The 20,289-nt window shown below is 47.1% G+C and overlaps 1 protein-coding gene across 2 annotated transcripts in view; it reads left to right on the forward strand.

Moving 5' to 3' along the window:
* The window catches only part of PALM3 (paralemmin 3), a 42,982-nt gene that overhangs the window by 18,853 nt on the left and 3,840 nt on the right, over positions 1–20,289 (forward strand). Inside the window, exons 2-7 of one of the 2 annotated variants that reach the window (XM_053370669.1) lie at positions 415–466; positions 7,539–7,619; positions 9,150–9,274; positions 11,228–11,348; positions 16,158–16,188; positions 19,140–19,247. In XM_053370669.1, coding sequence (XP_053226644.1) covers positions 422–466; positions 7,539–7,619; positions 9,150–9,274; positions 11,228–11,348; positions 16,158–16,188; positions 19,140–19,247 — 511 coding nt within the window. In that variant the 5' untranslated portion in view covers positions 415–421. The remainder of the gene's footprint in view (positions 1–414; positions 467–7,538; positions 7,620–9,149; positions 9,275–11,227; positions 11,349–16,157; positions 16,189–19,139; positions 19,248–20,289) is intronic. The other variant, XM_053370670.1, reaches the window with a different exon arrangement.

The raw sequence follows: 20,289 nt of genomic DNA on the forward strand, positions 1-20,289 counted from the left end.
TGCCAGAAGAAAATAAAAGTAGTTTGAAATGTAAAACATCAGTGATATTTTTCAGCTGTCTTAGCTGAACTGTGCTAGGTTATTTGACTTCAGCATGGGAATGGCACTGTGGGCAGGTAAAAGGAAGAGACACAACCATGTGCCGAATGATGGAGCAAGCCGGAGAAGAGGTTTTGTGCCTGCAAACCTGCTTTCCCTTTGCCGTGCCTGGGCTTGCTGCTGAATGCCATGAATGCAGTGGCCAGATGTCAGGTGGGAGAAGGGGAGAGGGGTCTGCTTGCATGCAGGGATCAGAGCAAGCAGGAATGCGAGAAGGGAGCTGGGGGAGGAGAGGGGAGAAGAGGTGAGCGCTGGCATCCAACTGGCATCCAATGTCCTTTGGACACATCCCAAGAGGCTCTGTTTGTCTTTCAGAGGGAAAATGGCAGAGAGCTCCCTGTTTGCGCAGCGGCTGCAGGCCATTACTGTAAGTATTCTTCCTCCCCTCCACTACCCCTGCCCCACTTGTGCAGAAATGGGGCTCAGGGTCCTCAGACGAGGTCCAGCCTCTGTTGCCCACAGGAACTGCCCCCCATCCCCGTTCCAAAGCTGAGGGAGAGGGGGAGAGGTGGGTGGGAAGGCAGAGTGCCCAGATCTGCATGCCAGAACTAAGCGATTCTCATAATAATAGTGTAATGTAACTAGGGTGGGGGAGCTAGGGGCAACTGCACCAGGCACAACCTGGGCAGAAGGCACAGCTGTCAACGTTTCCCTTCTTTAAGGGAAATTCCCTTATTCCGAATTCCTCGCAAGAAAAGGGAACGTTGACAGCTATGGCAGAAGGGGTGCAGTGCCTGCTATGTATTCACGACCCTCAAAGCCACATTGCAATATGTAATGCTCGACAGTGGTACCTCGGGTTACATACCCTTCAGGTTGCATACACTTCAGGTTACAGACTCTGCTAACCCAAAAATAGTGCTTCAGGTTAAGAACTTTGCTTCAGGATGAGAACAGAAATCGTGCTCTGGCGGTGCGGCGGCAGCAGGAGGCCCCATTAGCTAAAGTGGTGCTTCAGGTTAAGAACAGTTTCAGGTTAAGTACGGACCTCCGGAACGAATTAAGTACTTAACCCAAGGTACCACTGTATTTATCAGTTTGGCATCATTAGGCATTTTTAAAAGGCTGACATGAACTGGCAGGGAGGCTTATTGCAGCAGCTAGGCCAGGCCCAGCGGTGCTTTGTGGGCTTCTCATTTGCCCTATAGCCTAACAATGGCTGTAGGTTGAAAGCACATGACTTCCCCCAAAGGATTCTGGGAACTGCTGTATAAGCCCTCAAAGAGCTACCATTCACAGCACCCTTAACAAACTACAGTACCCAGGATCCTTTGGGGGAAGTCATGTGGTTTAAATGTATGGTGTGGACACAGACACAGTCAAATGCATTCAGCCGTGGGGGTGGGAAGGAGGATGTTGGTGGCATGTGGCTGGCCAACTATTGCTGATGGGATGGCAGATTGTGGGATATATATCTAAAAAATTATTTCTGGCTTTACAGCTTCTCATGAGTGGCGGTTAAGGTGCAAGCAGCAGGAGCTGTCTATCTTGAGCAGCCTATTTAAAGCACACACCACTAAGAATCCTGGGAACCGTAGTTTACCGCTCACAGAGCTATGATTCCCAGCATCCTTAACAAACTACTATTCCCAGAATTCTTTGGGGGTGCTTGTAATGTATGATGGGTCTGCACTATACCTTTAAAGCACATTTGAAGCACATTCCCTCCCCCCTCATAGAATTATGAGTGCTGTGGTTTCTCAGGGCTGCTGGGAATTGTAGTTTGTGAGGGGCAAACTACCGTACTCGGGATTCCTTGAGGGAAAGAAGGTGCTTAGAATGTGCTTTGTGAAATATACTCGGAGTCGAGAGTGGATTTCATGCTCTTTATTCAGCTCATAGTGGTGAGGAGGAATGGAAGTTCTCCCAGAATGTCTGCTTTATATACATTATTTACACAATGGGCCCCACGTGATTGGCTAATTCCGGGATTCTCCTGTAAGCCAATCAGGTCGCGGATTCACTTCCACCTGGAGCTGGATTGGGTGGCTCCTGTGGACCAATCAGACTGCTGCATTCTGGAGCCTATTGTTCTAGGACCAATCAGACTGCTGCATTCTGAATCCTATTCAACTCAGTACATAACACTTTGAATGTATACACAGTCTAGTCCCTGCTCTGTAATATAAGGATAACAGCATTGCCCTACCTGGGTTGATGTGAGGATTTGAGAGGATTCTGTTTTTAATCCCATTTAAAAAAACATTCCTGCACGCAGGCAGTTCCCCCATTCCACAGGGGCAACTATTTCAGACCTATGAGCTGTATCAAATTCTGCAATTCCGCTTGCACAACAGACTTCTGTGCGCACAATAAAACTTCCTATCCTGCTCCTGTTGCCTCGAGCCCCTAGTGCACCCTCAATATCAGCTCCCAGGGGCTGGGGGACCCTCTGGTTCAGATTTTGAGGCATGTGGGGACAAGCGCATAGCCAGAATTTTTGTTAGCAGGGCAGGTTTTTTATTGGGGGGGGCAGAACCTCAGTTTGCTATGTATTTTTATTTATTTTTATTGATTGGGGGGCAGCTGCCCCTCCCTGCCCCCCCGGCTACTCCCATGCGCAGGGAGAGGAAATTTAATGAGTTTAACTCTGCTTGCGCAGTTTTGGATACAATCCCAAGTTCCCCTGCAGGAAAGGAAGCAGCCAGAGGACCCCCTCCATTTAAAATACAATACGATATCTTTATTGTCACATTGTCCCATATAGAACAATGAAATTGAAAAAACTACATAAGACATTCAAAAACCCCTAAAAGCTCTGAAACCCCATTTTAAAATACAATATACAGTGGTACATCGTGTTACATACGCTTCAGGTTACATACGCTTCAGGTTACAGACTCTGCTAACCCAGAAATAGTGCTTCAGGTTAAGAACTTTGCTTCAGGATGAGAACAGAAATCGTGCTCTGGCGGCGCGGTGGCAGCAGGAGGCCACATTAGCTAAAGTGGTGCTTCAGGTTAAGAACAGTTTCAGGTTAAGAACAGACCTACGGAACGAATTAAGTACTTAACCCGAGGTACCACTGTACTCCTATAGAGACTCCTTATACTGGGTTTAAAACCAGAATTGCATTTGGGTAGAAACTGTTTCTCAGGTGGTTAGTCCTGGTCTTTATAACCCTGTACCTTCTTCCAGAAGGCAGAAGCTGAAAGAGATCATTTCCAGGGTGCGCACTATCCTGCGCTATCTCTGCAGCTTTCTTATGGCACCTGGCAGCATAGATTTGATCTAAGGTGGGAAGAGTGCTACTGAAAAGATGACTTGCAGGGATGAACTTTTGGGGAGTCTTTCTTCCAGTCTCACACGCACATTCAACTGGGAGAGGCTCTAGTGAAAAACAGCCCCTCTCAAAATACAGTTTTGTATGGCAACCCGTTTTCTCTAGAAGAAAATAGCACAGTCAGAAATGTGATGATTTGTCTGTGGAGTAATGCGTCCACACATAGGGCAGAGAACTTTGGTTTGAAGTTCTTTCAGAAGAAAGCCATGCATTTTGAAAAAGACTTCTGTTTTAAGTCCAATTTAAAGATAAGGAACCATAAGAAGGGAGATTAGGAGCCTTGAAGTTGTCCATAATAACAGTGAGCAGCAGCCTGAGCGAGCCCTCGGGTCACCTGGCCACAGTTGGAGTGATATGAGAGATATATTGTATTTCTATTTAAATGGCAGCAGTTGCTTCTGAATTTGTATTGCACATGCAAATTTCATGCAAACTTGTTTCTTGATGACACACAAGTGGCAAACCTGGTGTGTGCATATCTCTTCTGCCCAGTGATGTGGCTATTGGAAGTGGCCAGGTCCAGTATACCTGAAGGAGCGTCTCCACCCCCATCGTTCTACCCGGACACTGAGGTCCAGCGCTGAGGGCCTTCTGGCGGTTCCCTCATTGCGAGAAGCCAAGTTACAGGGAACCAGGCAGAGGGCCTTCTTGGTAGTGGCACCCGCCCTGTGGAACGCCCTCCCACCAGATGTCAAAGAGAACAACAACTACCAGACTTTTAGAAGACATCTGAAGGCAGCCCTGTTTAGGGAAGCTTTTAATGTTTAATAGGTTATTGTATTTTAGTGTTCTGTTGGAAGCCGCCCAGAGTGGCTGGGGAAACCCAGCCAGATGGGCGGGGTATATATAATAAATTATTATTATTATTATTATTATTATTATTATTATTATTATTATTATTTCAGCCCTTGAATATATTCCCAGCATTTTTGGATTTGGGCTAAATCTGGGCTGCTTCCCCTCCTCCGTGGGAAACACTGAGCAGGCCTGGTGTAACCTGAGCTGCCATTCCTCTGCTCATCCTGCCTTTGAAACAAATGAATTATTCACCAGGCAATAGCTCCAACCTGAACCAAACAGGAGGAGAGGGATCTGGAGGGCTGCCCAGGCTGGAAGAAACAGGGGCCGGGCTGGGGTTGGTGCCTGTGATGCAACCCGGCTGTCCTTGTGTTCAGCCCCACGCACACATCCAGATGGGAGATGTTGTCATGAATGGTGCATGCCAGGAAGCGCAGTAAACATTTATTGTTGCGAGAAATGTTTCGGCAGCTGAGGGATGTTTCTGTGCAGGGAGAGAATCGGGGCAAAGGGAGATGGAGCCTCAAACAGCAGTGAGGAGCCTTCAGTACGTGAATACTGGAAGGAGCACCCATGACCTTATGCGCGCCACAGGGTGTCTTGAGCGCATGCAACATATGCTGGCTTGGTAAACACAGTCACCTCCGTGTAGGCACACACCCAAACACTGCATCAAAATTTGTACCTTTGTACTTGGTGACTGGGACGCGGGTGGCGCTGTGGTCTAAACCACTGAGCCTCTTGGGCTTGCTGATCAGAAGGTCGGCAATTCGAATCCCCGCGACAGGGTGAGCTCCCGTTGCTCTGTCCTAGCTCCTGCCAACCTAGTAGTTCGAAAGCACATCAAAGTGCAAGTAGATAAATAGGTCAGGGGTCCTTTACCTTTTAAAGGTAAAGGGACCCCTGACCATTAGGTCCAGTCGTGGCCAACTCTGGGGTTGCGACGCTCATCCCGCTTTATTGGCCGAGGGAGCTGGCATACAGCTTCCGGATCATGTGGCCAGCATGACTAAGCCGCTTCTGGCGAAACCAGAGCAGCGCACGGAAAAGCCGTTTACCTTCCCACCGGAACAGTACTTATTTATCTACTTGCACTTTGACATGCTTTCGAACTGCTAGGTTGGCAGGAGCAGGGACCAAGCAACGGGAGCTCACCCTGTCGCGGGGATTCGAACCACCAACCTTCTGATCAGCAAGTCCTAGGTTCTGTGGTTTAACCCACAGCGCCACCCGTGTCCCTTACCTTTACCTTTTACTGGGTGATAATTCATTTGACGTTATGTCCTCTCTTTTAATTTCATATGCCTAGTCACCAAGGAAGATTAGAGTCCTGATTTCATTCATAATTCCTGTTAGTCTCCTAAGGGTTGTTTATGCGTATGGAAGTCTGTTGGCACATACAGATGGTTATGTGGCATAAACATGTTGATTTTAAATGTCAACACAATAGACTGTAAACTCCAGATTCTGCTGGGCACACCCAGGTTGTATAGACATGGTTGTGTTTGTCCCCAGTGTTCTAATTGAATTATTTGAGATCATTGCAGTCTGGTGCCAAAAAGTAACCATTCTTTAGAAGATGTTTAGACCTACACAGTGTGGATCTGTCATCAACACAGTTAAACCAGTCTGATAATAGCAGCATTATCTGAACCAACGTAGTGCAACCTTCCCCAGCCTAGTGCTTCCTGATGCTTCTGACTATGACTTACATCAGCTGAAAGGTACAAAACATCAGGAAGACTCATGTAAACAAACCACCCATATGTAACTCCAGTGCAAATAGCATTTTGATTTTGTGGTATATTAATTCAAAAGCATTCCCTAAACTCTGAAAAACCACGCTGCTAAAAGAAAACTGATTGAGAGGTAAAACCAGTCTCTTCAAGAGGATTAGCCTCCTTTGATTGATTGTGACACACACACTTTCATGGATCGCAGCCCAAAGACGTGGTCTGTGGGCCAGTCGTCCTCACAAGGATATGCCGCCGCCTTTTAGGTGCCACGAGGCTACAGAGAGTCCAGCCAAAAGGGGAGGGTAGCAGTAAAATCTCCCACTTGCTGCACAGAAACCCGCCCCCTGCCAGGGTCTCTCTCTCCCTCTCTCTCTCTTAAACATCCCCAGGCCCAGACAGAGGGGGGGGCATATGGGCCACTTGGCCCAGGCCTCCGATTCCAAAGGGGGCTTCGGTCAGCATACATTCCCTATGTATTTTTTAAAAGCACTGTTGTATACAGTGGTACCTCGGGTTACATACGCTTCAGGTTACAGACTCCGCTAACCCAGAAATAGTCCAAGAGTACCCTTTGTGGTGACTCCAACTTCAGGCAGGTGTCAGGCAGGTGAACCGAAGGCTGACCCGTCATGAGGCTTATTGCCTTATGCTGTTAGCCCAGAAATGGAAGCAAGAAGAAATTCAAACGAAAGAAGAATGGCAAACGAAATTAATGGACTACAGTGGTACCTCGGGTTACATACGCGTCAGGTTACAGACTCCGCTAACCCAGAAATAGTGCTTCAGGTTAAGAACTTTGCTTCAGGATGAGAAGAGAAATCGTGCTCCGGTGGCATGACGGCACTAAAGTGGTGCTTCAGGTTAAGAACAGTTTCAGGTTAAGAACGGACCTCTGGAACGAATTAAGTACTTAACCCGAGGTACCACTGTATCTATATTTTCCAATTTTTCTTTATATGCAGATATGGTCGAAGCCTTGAAACAAAATTATTTGTCAGCATAACTTTTGTGAAAATTATTTACATACTTACTTATTTATAAGACTTCAGTTATCCCCAGGGTAAAAAAAGGGGAGCACATTATCTACCTGGCCTCTGCCTGGCTCTGAAAGGCCCTGAACATCCCGGTAGGGTTAAGGGGGCAGGCCCTTTGCAGACAGGGCAGTCTCTCACCCCCCACCCCGCATCCCTCCCCCCCCCAGCTCTTCCAGCCTTTAAAAGGGGGAGGCGCTGGCACAGTTGCAAGGTGGCGTCTGGGTTGGCATAGATGGGTTTTTCCTTAACCGGTGGCGAGAGGGAGACAGAGAGATAGAGAGCAGCGCAGAGCAGGGCGAGGGGTGGCGGCGGGGGTGGGTCTCTTCTCTGCTGCTCCTCTTGCCCCCAGGTGATGCTGCTACTCAAGGCCGAGGAGGGGCGGCTCTGCTGGGCTTAAGTCCTCGGCGCGGTCGGGCAGGCAGGCACGCCGCTTCGCCTGTCTGCCGCCCACGTGGGCTCGCTCGCGCCCTGCCTCCCACCGGCGGCGGCGGCGGCGGCGGGCCCTTTGTCCGCCCCTCTCTCTCTGCAGGGCGGCTCCTGCCTCGCCTCGCCTCCCACCCCTTCGGTCCCCTTTTTGCTTTGCTGCAGGAGCGGCGCAGGCTGCAGGAGCGTATCCTGGCCACCCGCCGGGAGCTGGAGGAGGAGAGACTGCGAGCCCAGCGCCTCAAGGTAACGCCCAGGAGAGGGATGCAGGAATGGATGGACCAGAGGGATGGAGGCTGGGATGCGGGAGTGGGGAGATGAAGGAGGTGAAATGATGGCGGGGTGGGGGGTGCGGTACCACTGTGGGAGGGACCAGGGGAGGAGGGGGCATGTCAGACCCCAAGATTAAGGTGGTTGGGGGCCCTGTTGTAGTTCCCAAAATAGCACCCCCCAAAAAAATAGAGCCTGAAATAAGATACTACAAAAAAAAGTCTTGGTGCGTCTTAAAAACTAACTCGTGTATTATGGCACATGCTTTTGTGTAGTTTTTTTTTTATTGGTCCACCTTGATAAACAAATAGAAAATACTCTGTGCATGTTCATTTAACTCCCCATTGCTTTTGCTCACTTCCTTGGCCCAGTTACCAACTCTCAACCTAACCTACCTCACATGGCTGTTGTGAAGATATAGGAGGAGGTATAAAATGGCTGCAAAATGGAACTTAGTGCTTGTATCACAGGCATCAAATGTAGGTTCCTTTAACCCCACTAATGCATCTTTGTTCTATAAAGGATCATATTTTTTTCTGCACACCTCCCAGAAAAAAAAAATTAGGACAGCTCCAAGGCTTCAACCAATCATAATCTGGCCTGAGAATTGCATGCTTTAGTCCCAGCAAAAAACAGCAACAACCTTGCTTCACTTTCCAATGTTCTGCACTAGAAATAAACATGTCTAATCAAATTTATAGCCCACATTTAGCAACGAGCTTCACTGGGCATTCTGACACAGTCACTGGGATATGAGCCATGGGTTTGCTTGCAAGTTTTTCCTGTTTTGGCCTGTGTTTTCACAACCTTGTGTGAAAAAGGTGTGCAAAAGGACCACCTATTTGCAGATGTTCATGCCCCTAGAAGCTGAAAGCTGTGGGAGTCAAGTTCTGACTGTGTGGCCCTTTGTGTGCAAATGCTTGCATGATGCGTGGTGGTTGTGGAGAGAGAGAGAGAGAGAAACGGTGAGGATTGTGGCTGGAGTACGTTTGAACATCTGCACTAGTGGGTGTGTTCAACATCTGCTGTCAACGCCGTGTAGCTTCATTATTTATTTATTTTAAAGTATTTCTGAACCAACCTCCATCCTTTACCGGTACCAGGATGGTATATAAAGAGCATGACCGACAATCCTAGCAAATACAACAATACAATTTTTTTTTAAAATAATCACCACTAAAATACATTTCCCAAAAATAAAAGCAGTTGACAGAGCCGGCACTGAATATGCTGAAAATATCTGGGCACGTAGCCTGGCGTGAAAAGATTATACTGTCGGTGCTTCGTGTGTGACTGCTTGCCCATATAGACCTATATGTGCATGTGGTTGAACAAAGATGCAATTCTGGGTATGCGCAGGAATGATCTCATGTGAGCCTGTGCATATATGCATGACTGTAAGCCCATTGTCTTGTCTTGATGTGTCCTGACAGCCCACGTGTCTCTATCGGCGTGAGCGTCCAGCGCAGGATTGCTGACAAATGCATTCTCTGTCTCTCTTCTCAGAGGAAATCCCTGCGTGATCGTTGGCTGATGGAGGGAACATCCTCACCCACAGACGACAATGACCACTTGTCTTCTGTTTGGGAGGCACAAAATCGCATTCAGGAATTAGAGAAAGATCTGTCCAGGTGGGTGTGTCTTAGGTGATGGCGGGGCAGTGGTGGAGGAGCAGCACTGACAATAACACACCCAAAGAGGTTTCATGGTTTTACCCAGCACAGAGAAGCAGCCACCTCAGTTTCCTCCCCCTTCTCTTGCCCCTCCCTGTGTCAAATTTTAGATTGTAAGGCCCTCGGGGCAGAGACCTGTCCTCTTCACTCTCTACAAAGCACCTCACATTCTGTTTTTATTTATAAAAGTATTTATATGCCCCCCCATGAAACATTAGGGTGGTGTACAACAGGAACATTTAAAACGAGACAAAGCAATCATAAAAATGACTGGCTACTTAAGGAACGTTTTGGGCAACTACTCAGGCTTTTTTGCATATATTTTTTAAAAAAAATATTCAAGAGATACCTGAAAGTTTAAAAAAAATGAGGACGCTTGCTGAATCTCTGCTGGAAGAGGCAGCGTGGGACTAGCAACACTTAAATGCCCATCTCCTAGTGGAAGCCAGTCAGGCCGCTGATGGCAATATATACATAAATAGCAACTACAGCCACAATAATGTGCTGTTCCGGCTGAAGCTGCAGATGGAAGCTGATGATGACATCGAGGTCTCTGGAGGACGTGAAGGAGGGATGTTTTGTGGGCACTTTGTGTCCCCCTCATGCCTCTGCATCTTCTTCTTTCCGGAAGAGAAGATGCCTGGGACTGAAAACAACAACCAACACTCAGGACAGAGAAGCCTGAAACCACTTCCTGGCCTGAGGGAACTGGAGGGAAGGAGCTCAACGGAGTGATTAGTCAGCAAGGCTCCTGAGGATTAAATCACCCTCCAGCAGCAGCAGGAGGAGGAGGAGGAGGGGGAGGAGGAGGGCAGGATCCCCCAGGCAGTGCAAAAGTGACAATTCAGCAAGGGGTGGAGAGCCTCCAGCAGCCTGGCTGTAAATGTGGGGGTGGGGGTCTTTTCACACCCAGGCGCACAAGCAAGAAGCCAGGATTTGTCTAACCAAAGGATGTCAGAATACAGTACTTGCTCATGAAGGATAGCGCTAAGGTTCAGCTCATAAGGTTACTTAATTCCAAAGGACAGGAGAGCAAATTGTTCCCAGAATAGTGACTGGTGAGTTTAGAATAGGGCTGAAGATTTCTGGCTTAAAACCCCACTCAAAACAATGAAATACATCTGTTGTTCTTGTTGATGTTGTGATTTCTGTCCTGTTGGGTAGCCTAAGGTCCTTCAAAAGCAGATTGCAAAGGGGGAAAGGCAATACGATAAAAACACAACACAGTAATAAATCAACACCAAATCAATAAAGCACAAGTTATTTCAAGCCAGTCCATAGCACTCTTAGTAGCATGCAGATGCATCTAAAAAGCCAGGTCTTAGCCAGCTGGCTAAAGATCAGACAAGAGCAAGCTGGGCAGGTTTCCAGAATGAGGAGGCAATCACCGAGTAGGTCCTGTCTGTTATAGCTACATGCTATGCTTCCTTTTGCCAAACTTCCTCAGAAGGTTTTAAAATTATGGGGGAAGAGGACAATCTTGAAGGTAGATGTGATATGGTTTCTATGGCCAGTTCCAGTCAACAGACTACTGTATTTTAGATTTGCAGATTCCAAAAGCATGTCAGAAGGAGGCCCCACTAATCTAGATGTTACCAAGGCATGTGTTGTGATAATCAAGCGCATCAATTTCCTGTGAACAGAGTCCTGATTTGACAGAGGTGTCGCAATATTCATGTGGATCAGGGGTGGGGAATTTGTGGCCTTCCAGATGTTGTTGAACTCTCTTCAGCCTCAGCCAGCAGGACCAGTAATGAGGGGTAATGGGAATTGTCGTCCAGATCTGACCGCAGAGCCACATGTTCACCAGCCCTGATGTAGAGATTTGGTCATGGCCACCATTGTTCCCTGTCACTGCTTGCCAGGGGCATGAAATGTTGTCCTTTAATGGCTGTTCCTCTCTTTTTGAAGCCTCCAAACTCAGATGCAGCAGCTGGATAATCCAGAACTTCACCAGGGACTGCCGCAGCCAGAAGAGCCTGTGAAGGCTTTGAAGGAGGTGAAGCGGTCTTCGTTGGATGGCATTGGGAAGGTATGAGTAGTTCCTGATCTCCCCTGTTGTGGAAAATGCAAAATGGGCTATCAAGCACAGAATTTGACATTTTGAGAATTTCAGCATACATTTTTTAAAACCAAGCTTCTTGCCCTTATCGTTGTAGGGAACAGCTTAAATATGTGGAAATCACCTAATTTGCATGTTAAAGGTAAAGGGACCCCTGACCATTAGGTCCAGTTATGACCAACTCGGGGGTTGCGGCGCTCATCTCGCTTTATTGGCGGAGGGAGCCAGCGTACAGCTTCCGGGTCATGTGGCCAGCATGACTAAGCCGCTTCTGGCGAACCAAAGCAGCGCACGGAAATGCCATATACCTTCCCGCCGGAGCGGTACCTATTTATCTACTTGCACTTTGACATGCTTTCGAACTGCTAGGTTGGCAGGAGCAGGGACCGAGCAATGGGAGCTCATCCCATCGCAGGGATCCGAACCACCAACCTTCTGATCGGCAAGTCCTAGGCTCTGTGGTTTAACCCACAGCGCCACCCGTGCTCAGCCAAACCATGGCTCAGTAGGAATGTGCAAGCATGTGGGGTCCATTTTTACTACTCCTTAGTCATTTTGCTGCTACTTGAGCTAAGCACTGAGCTAAGCATGGTTTGGTTTTGCATGTTGTCTCAAGCCAGGCTCAAGGCTTAGCACTCTCCAGACTAATCATGTAACCAAGGTTTGTCACATGATTTATGGCTTGTGGCTTGTCAGGGAGAGCTAAGCCACGAGACCAGATCTGGGTGATAAGCTAGGCCAAAAGTAAGGCTTAGCTCAGCATAGCAGCAGGACATTCAGGGAAGCAAAAAAGAGACCCCAATCTCTTCTCCAGTGGCCCACATATGCATAGTTTGGCTCAGCAAACGGGCCAACAACAAATGAAATTTCAAAAGCCGGGACTTCATTTATTCAGGCAACAGGACCTAATGATCAATGCTTTGTGCCCTGTTTTGTAATTCTTGGATGTCCGCTCCTACAGCCTACCTGCCTCCAGTGTCCATATTCTCTTCCTTTCTATCAACATTTTCCAAGTTCTTTTAGAATTTGGATCTTGGAAATAGAGTATTTTCTGCTGCAGTTGCAAAAGCACCTCTGATCCATCGTTCAGTAGACATCTTTAGGCACCATGTGAAAATGTTCCTTTTCAACCAAGTCTTCAACTGATTTGCATTCTATGTCTTTTTAAATGTGCTGGTGGGGTGGGGTTATTGTTTTGTTTTGTTTTGTTCTTGCTTTTATTGTGTATTTTGCGTTTTTATGCTGTGAACCGCCCTGAGATCTTGGGATGAAGGGCAGTGCAGTCGTACCTTGGAAGTTGAATGTTATCCGTTCTGGAAGTCCGTTCGATTTCCAAAACGTTCAGAAACCAAAGTGCGGCTTCTGATTGGCTGCGGAAGCCCCACCGGACATTGGGCTTCCAAAAATAGTTCGTAAACCGGAACAGTCACTTCCGGGTTTGCAGTGTTCTGGGGGCCAAAACATTCAAGAACTAAGCTGTTTGAAAACAAAGATACGACTGTCTACACATTTAATAAATAAAAGGTTGTAAATGTTTCACTTTAGATAGAGTTCAAAATTGTGGGTTCATTATCTAGTGAGAAACTGAATTTTCCATATAGAGATGAGGTGTCCTGGTGATATTATTGGGTTAAAAACAACAACACCACAATACCACGTGGGTGTTATTTTGAAATGTAATTTGGCCCCTTCCAAGTCCAGGTGAATGATATGCAAATTGGATTGACTTGACGATGCTCTGAAGTCTGCCAAGCAGCCACAACCTTCTGACTTTGGAAGGAAGGAAGGAAGGGAGGGAGAGAGGGAAAGAGAAAGAGAAAGAGAAAGAGAAAGAGAGAGAGAGAGAGAGAGAGAGAGAGAGAAAGAAAGAAAGAAAGAAAGAAAGAAAGAAAGAAAGAAAGAGTCACTGGAGCTTACTTTAGGTCAACCAATGTATGATCAAGTCAGCAATATAGGATGCTGCCTGACAGCAAATCACAACATTGTTTCCAAGATCCTTTAACTGGAGGAGTGAGTGGGCTATGGCACCTCCCTGAGGGTCTCACCTTCACTTCTTCAGGCCTTGGGTTGCACTGTTACCTGGCTACCCAGTTCTTCCTTTGCCCAAGTGAAGGGTTCCTAAGGCTCAAAGGGGGATCCTGATCTCTTATAGAATTGGACCTCATCTCATCCCATTGCCACAAAAGCAGAACCAGGCCCCGTAGACCAGGCTATGCAATCCAGACCATATTGTGCCACGAGAGGTTCTACCAGAGATAGAGAGATATCTGTATGCACAGTAGCCATAGCTTCCTGACTTTTGCAGCAGTCCCAATGAAGGAAGTTACAATGGATGAAGTGCTCTTGGGCAAAACTGCAACAGAGATGGGGAACTTGCAGCTTTCCAGATGTTGCTGTACTACTCTTTCCATCATCCTTGACAATAGACCTTGCTGGCTAGGGCTGATGGGAGTTGAAGTCTCAACAGCATTAGAAAGGCCACAACATGGTTCCCACCCCTGGTTGAGTGCAAATGTCTTCAAAAGACTCCAGCAACTGAGCCACAATACACATTTTAAGGGAAAGGTAAAGGGACCCCTGACCATTAGGTCCAGTCATGGCCGACTCTGGGGTGCGGCGCTCATCTTGCTTTATTGGCTGAGGGAGCCGGAGTACAGCTTCCGGGTCATGTGGCCAGCATGACTAAGCCGCTTCTGCCAAACCAGAGCAGCGCACGGAAATGCCGTTTACCTTCCCGCTGGAGCGGTACCTATTTCTCTACTTGTACTTTGATGTGCTTTCGAACTGCTAGTTTGGCAGGAGCAGGGACCGGACAACGGGAGCTCACCCATTCGAACCGCTGACCTTCTGATCAGCAAGCCCTAGGCTCTGTGGTTTAACCCACAGCGCCACCCACGTCCCTTAATAGACATTTTAGAGGAAAGCAAAACCTGCATTCCATTTTGAGCCCCAATGTGGATCTCAATCAGACCCTGTGATAATGTCTCTGCACCAATACCCTTGACACCTTTTTTCTTTCTTTCTTTCTTTCTTTCTTTCTTTCTTTCTTTCTTTCTTTCTTTCTTCTTCCTCTGGTTTGTTGATATATATCTGTTTCTCACACAGATGAGCCACCTCCTCTCAGGATGTGGGCTCAGTTTTTTGGGGGGGGAACCCTATTGTTGAATTATGCTCATACACCCACACACAGGCCAGGCCACATGAGGTGTTCAGAAAGAAGAGGGGAGGGATATCTCTGTGGGAGTGGAAACACTCCTCACCCAAAAAATAAGTTAGTGGGAGGGGGTGGTGACCAAGGCAGCTATGGTGAATTGGTGGATATTATTAAAAAATTAAGTCAATTAAATTTCTCTCCCACCCCTCCTCCCCAAGGAGGCCTGGGTGCCATCGTTTTTGTCATCATACATTACAGCGTGAAAGCAGACAGTGCCTGTTATTTATTATTTAGTTCATCAGTTTGGAAATGCTTAATCACCATCATCTCTAAGCAGAGTGCTAGAGACCCAATACAATAGGCCTAGCAATAAACTGACACTATAAAATCCCAATTCAGTTAAGAAACCTACTGGGATTTTTTTTTTTTTTAAGTATGCAGTAAGTGCCAGAAGGTCAGCAATGGGAGTGGGGTGGGGGCTTTCTGACCTCAGCTGAAAATGAGTTTTACAGAATCTACCTTGAAGTAAGTTCCATGGAGTTCGGTGGAATCTCCTTCCAGGTAATGGCATGCAGTTGCAGCCATAAAGAAGCATGTGCTTTAAATGCTCATTTGTACTTATTTTTTTAATGGAAATATTTTTTAATTTTTATTAATTTTCCAATAAAAAACATCCAATTAATATATCCAATCATAATCCAATTAAAATAAAAAACTAAAATAAAAAAGACCAAATTGTAATCCAAATTATAATTGTTGATTTTTCGGGGCTCCCCATAGTCTTGACCTCTGAAGCATATCTCCACATCTCAGTCCTGCCTCTCCTCGTTGTTTCCATATTTTCCACATCCCAATTTTAACGCTTTAAATTTAATGGAAATATTTTTAAAGCAGAAAATTCTTCCAGGGATTGAGGGAAGAGATGCCTTGGTGATCTCACGGGTACTGGCCAATAAGCATTGTGCAAAAATTGTATTCTGTCTTGGTCATTGCTTTAACCTGGGAAAGGGCCTTAGCTCAGTGGGAAAACACAAGGTTTATGTGGAAAAGGTCCCAGGTTCACTTCCTGGCATCTTCAGGTAGAGCTGGGAAAGAAGACTCCTGTCTGAAGCCTTGGGGAGAGGCTGCTAGTCAGTTTGGAGTTTGACAATACTAAGCAGGGCCAGTGGTCTGACTCAGTACAGTGGTCCCTTGGTTTAAGAACAGCCCTGTTTACAAACTATTTGGTTTATGAACTTTACCTCTGTCTAAGAACAGAAGCCAAACAGTGGAAGTGCACCGGCGGTGGGAGGCCTCATTAGGGAAAGTGCTCCTCGGTTTAATAATGGTTTTGGTTTAAGAACGGACTTCCGGAACAGATTAAGTTCGTAAACCGAGGTACCACTGTATAAAGCAGATTCCTGTGTTCATACTTTGCCGGATTGTTGTGCAGATAAAACGAGAGAGATCCTTATGGAGGCTCTTCTGAGCTCTTTGGAGGAAAGTCAAAGAATCAACATGTTGAATAAATAAGAATTTGAGAATGAGCAAGAGCCACCTCAATATTATTATTATTTTTAAAAAAGATGTTTACTAGTGATCTCTTTGGAGACTGTTGCCATGAAGTTCCTTTCTTTTGCTTTCAGGTTGATGGGACCTCTTCCTCTCCTCCAGAAGGTGAGTCATTCTCTATTTGCCAGGATACCTCTATCACAGTGGGTGCAATTTGCCTGGCAGTTCTTCTGCACAAGCTTCATTGGAATGAATGGGAATCTCACAACTGTCAGCTGCAATCTCCTGAACTATGCAGGTCAACTGGTTCAGTCCCATCCAGGACCTACGAATTCACATCCCGCTGTGCTTTAAGCTACAGCTTTCCACTTCATCCTGTCTTGTTTTCTGCAGCCCAGTTGGCGGATATAATAAGGTGGAATGTGGGCTCCCTATTCCCCAAGTGTATTCTGCAATTTACTTTCACAGATGTGTGTTGAAAGATCCACACCTGCCGAAATCTGATCTCCAGCCAGCTATTTGTGTGAAAAGGGCAGGCTCAGAGGACAGAGTAACTTGGAATGAACACAGTCGTGATCCATGTCTGTGTGTCTCTCTCTGTGTGTATTGTTTCTTTATCTATTCTAGATTGTTGGTACAGCCTTGTAGGGCATTCAGATAAAGAAACAGCCCTGGGACGTGTTCCAGCCTGTTCCAAGCTTATGTTTCTTCTTTGCCTTCTGTAACCTCAAGTTGGGAGCCTTGTCATTTAGGCAACCTCTAGCCCACCTTTAGCCATTCCTCTACTCATCCCAGAATGTACCCCACCTTTTCCTACCATTACCCAGGTAACTTATACCTCTCTTCACCCATCCCCCCTACCCACTGTCACCTTTTTCTCCCCACCTGCTGGTGAAACTAGAACCCTTTTCATATTCTTCATATTCTTCCCAGCCTGCACAGTGTGACCCACCAAGCCCAAAACCAGCCACCAGTCATTGCATTGTGGCCTGCAGCTTTGCCTTTGCCCGTCTGGTTTTTAGAACTCTCTTCATATAAATTGACGCAGACCCTGTGATCGCCCTCTGGGGCCTTTTCTGCAGTGGCTCCCCGTTTGTTCTCTCCCTGGGAGGTTCGTCTGGTACCTTCATATCTTTAGGTGCCAGGCAAAAATATTCCTCTTCAACCAGGCCTTTGGTCAATTAATATTCTACAGCAGGGACAGGCAACCTAAGGCCCATGGGCCGGATGCGGCCCAATCGCCTTCTAAATCTGGCCCACGAACAGTCCAGGAATCAGTGTGTTTTTACATGAGTAGAATGTGTGCTTTTATTTAAAATGCATCTCTGGGTTATTTGTGGGGCATAGAAATTCGTTCATTCCCCCCCCCCCCAAAAATATATAGTCCAGCCCACCACATGCTCTGAGGGACGGTGAACCGGCTGAAAAACCCACGGCTGAAAACGGTTGCTGACCCCTGTTCTACAGTGTTCTAAAACGTTTTGTGTGTTGGGGGGGGGCTATTGTTTTGTTATTGTTTTAACTATTTGTTTTTTGCCTTTATCCTTGTGAAGCCCCCTGAGATATTTTGATGAAGGGCAGTATATAAATTTTAAGAATAAGAATGAGAATGGAAGATATGGACCAGTAGAAAAGTGCAATGTCAGGATCCTGAGCCTGTCGCTCTTTATTTTAAAAATAAAATAAAAGTCAGAACTCAGCAAAAAAAGAGAGAGGTGCTGGTACTCTGTAGAGGAGAGGAGCCCTGCCTACAGATATTCTTCCACTTCAGCATGGCTGATAGTCAGGGAAATATGGGAGCTGGAGTCCAGTAACATCTAGAGGACCACCAGTTTGCCATCTCTGGTGTACTGCCTATTTCGGTGCATCTTTAGGGGACTCTGATACTACTTAATAGCAGTACGTTTCTGAGCACAATTCAAAGTGTTGGTGTTGACCTTTAAAGCCCTAAATGACCTGGGCCCAGTATACCTGAAGGAGCATCTCCATCCCCATCATCCAGCCTGGACACTGAGGTCCAGCGCCAAGGGCATTCTGGTGGTTCCCTCGCTGCAAGAAGCCAAGTTACAGGGAACCAGGCACAGGGCCTTCTCGGTAGTGGCACCCGCCCTGTGGAACGCCCTCCCATCAGATGTCAAAGTGATAAACAACTACCTGACATTTAGAAGACATCTGAAGGCAGCCCTGTTCAGGGAAGTTTTTAATGTGTGACATTTTAATGTATTTTTAATCTTTGTTGGAAGCCGCACAGAGTGGCTGGGGAAACCCAGCCTGATGGGCGGGGTACAAATAATAAATTACTACTACTATTACTACTTTAGCTTGTCTGAGCACTGGTCTGCTTGGTCTCAGGGCCTGGCTTGATCTTACAGGGTTTTGATGGCCTCCTTTGGAGGAAGAGCTAAAAATCTCAGGGTGACACGCAGACCCAAGGATAAGGGTTAGTTATCTGCTTGGCAGTTCTTGCTGTTCATTTGTTTGTTTATTTATAAAAATATTTATATACCAATATATATTATTAATATATATATAGGTAAAGGTAAAGGGACCCCTGACCATTAGGTCCAGTTGTGGCCGACTCGGGTTGCGGCGCTCATCTCGCTTTATTGTCCAAGGGAGCCGGCGTACAGCTTCTGGGCCATGTGGCTAGCATGACTAAGCCACTTCTGGTGAACCAGAGCAGCGCACAGAAATGCCGTTTACCTTCCTGCCGGAGCGGTACCTATTTCTCTACTTGCACTTTGACGTGCTTTCGAACTGCTAGGTTGGCAGGAGCTGGGACAGAGCAATGGGAGCTCACCCCATTGCAGGGATTTGAACCGCCGACCTTCTGATTGGCAAGCCCTAGGCTCTGTGGTTTAACCCACAGTGCCGCCCGCGTCCCTTAATACATATATTTATAGTATAATATTAATAGAAAACACCTGTTACCTCTGCCCCCATTATCCACAAGGGTCCAGCCTGAACTGCCAAGACAGAGAAATACCTTTTCCCCTTGACCTGCCACCAGGTGCTGCTGTCTCCTACCCCCACCAGGCTTTGCCCTCTGACCTATGACACACCCCTCTCAGAGGACCTGACGACTTCATCTGAATGTGACCATGAATTCCTTGCAGAGAGAAGTGGCCCTGAGTCCAGGCTCGAGTTGGCTCCTGTTCCACCAAAGAGGTCTCTGCAAGCAACAGCCCAAGAGAAGCTGCAGAATGGAGACATGCCAGGAGGAGGTGGGTGCTGGAGACTGGCAAGGCCTGCCCTTGAGTAAGCTGGAGATGGAGCTTTCTTTCAGCCTGAGGGCCACCTTCCATCCTGCGCAACCTCTCGGGAGCCAAATGTCGGTGGTGGGCAGAGCCAGAGGCAAACGTGGGCCGAGTAACTCATGTAAAGTTTGCCTTGGTGTGCTGAGTTGCCACACATGCTCAAACACTCCTTTCTGCCCTCCGTGCAGCCAGGAAGAGACATTATCTGAGCGATGGGACATTTTCCTGCTGGGCAGAAATGCTCCAGGAGCCTGCGAAGGAAAATGCATCCTGGGTGTGGCTGGGGAGAGGTGGCTTGAGGAGAGTACCCAGGGCCAGAGAGAGAGGGGGGGAGAGGTTTGGAGGGGCATATTTGGCCCCTGGGGCTGAGTTTCCCCACCGCAGGGGTGAGGGATCAGGCCAGGAGGACCAGAGGCAAACCCTTCAACTCAAGCGTTTGCATTCCAGTGGAGCATGGGGTGAAGCAAATTTCTGCAAACATGGACTTTGGTATTGAGCGGCAGAGCATTTGGCTGAAATCCTGAAAATCAGAGTTTTCCCTTAAAAGCAGGTTTGGGGATGCAGATGTTAAGGTTTGAAGTGTGCAGCGGGTGGGACCTCTCCGTGGTATCACGACAGAGGTCTATATCAATCACTTCATAGCCTCTTGTCTCGCCCCATGACTGGCAAAAGCAGAGTGAATTATGCAAAGTGCGTGTGTCCATGTTTGTCTACCCCTTTCAAAGTTCATCTCTGGTTTGGTCAATTTAGACTCTGGACAATGGACTCGGCACAACACCTCTTTATATAAGTAACTGTGTCTTATGGGGGCTCGCTAAACTTTGGCCCTCCAGACTACAACTCTTCCTCCTCCTGCTGGCTAGGGTTGATGGGAGCTGTAGTTTATTTTATTGAGAATATTATACTGCTTCCTGTCCAGCTTTGCTTCTTTGTGTTACAGTCATACCTTGGGTTACAGCCGCTTCAGGTTGCGTTTTTTCGGGTTACGGACCACCGAAACCCGGAAGTA

This window comes from Podarcis raffonei, chromosome 17 (assembly GCF_027172205.1).
Source record: "Podarcis raffonei isolate rPodRaf1 chromosome 17, rPodRaf1.pri, whole genome shotgun sequence".
Lineage (NCBI taxonomy): Eukaryota > Metazoa > Chordata > Lepidosauria > Squamata > Lacertidae > Podarcis > Podarcis raffonei.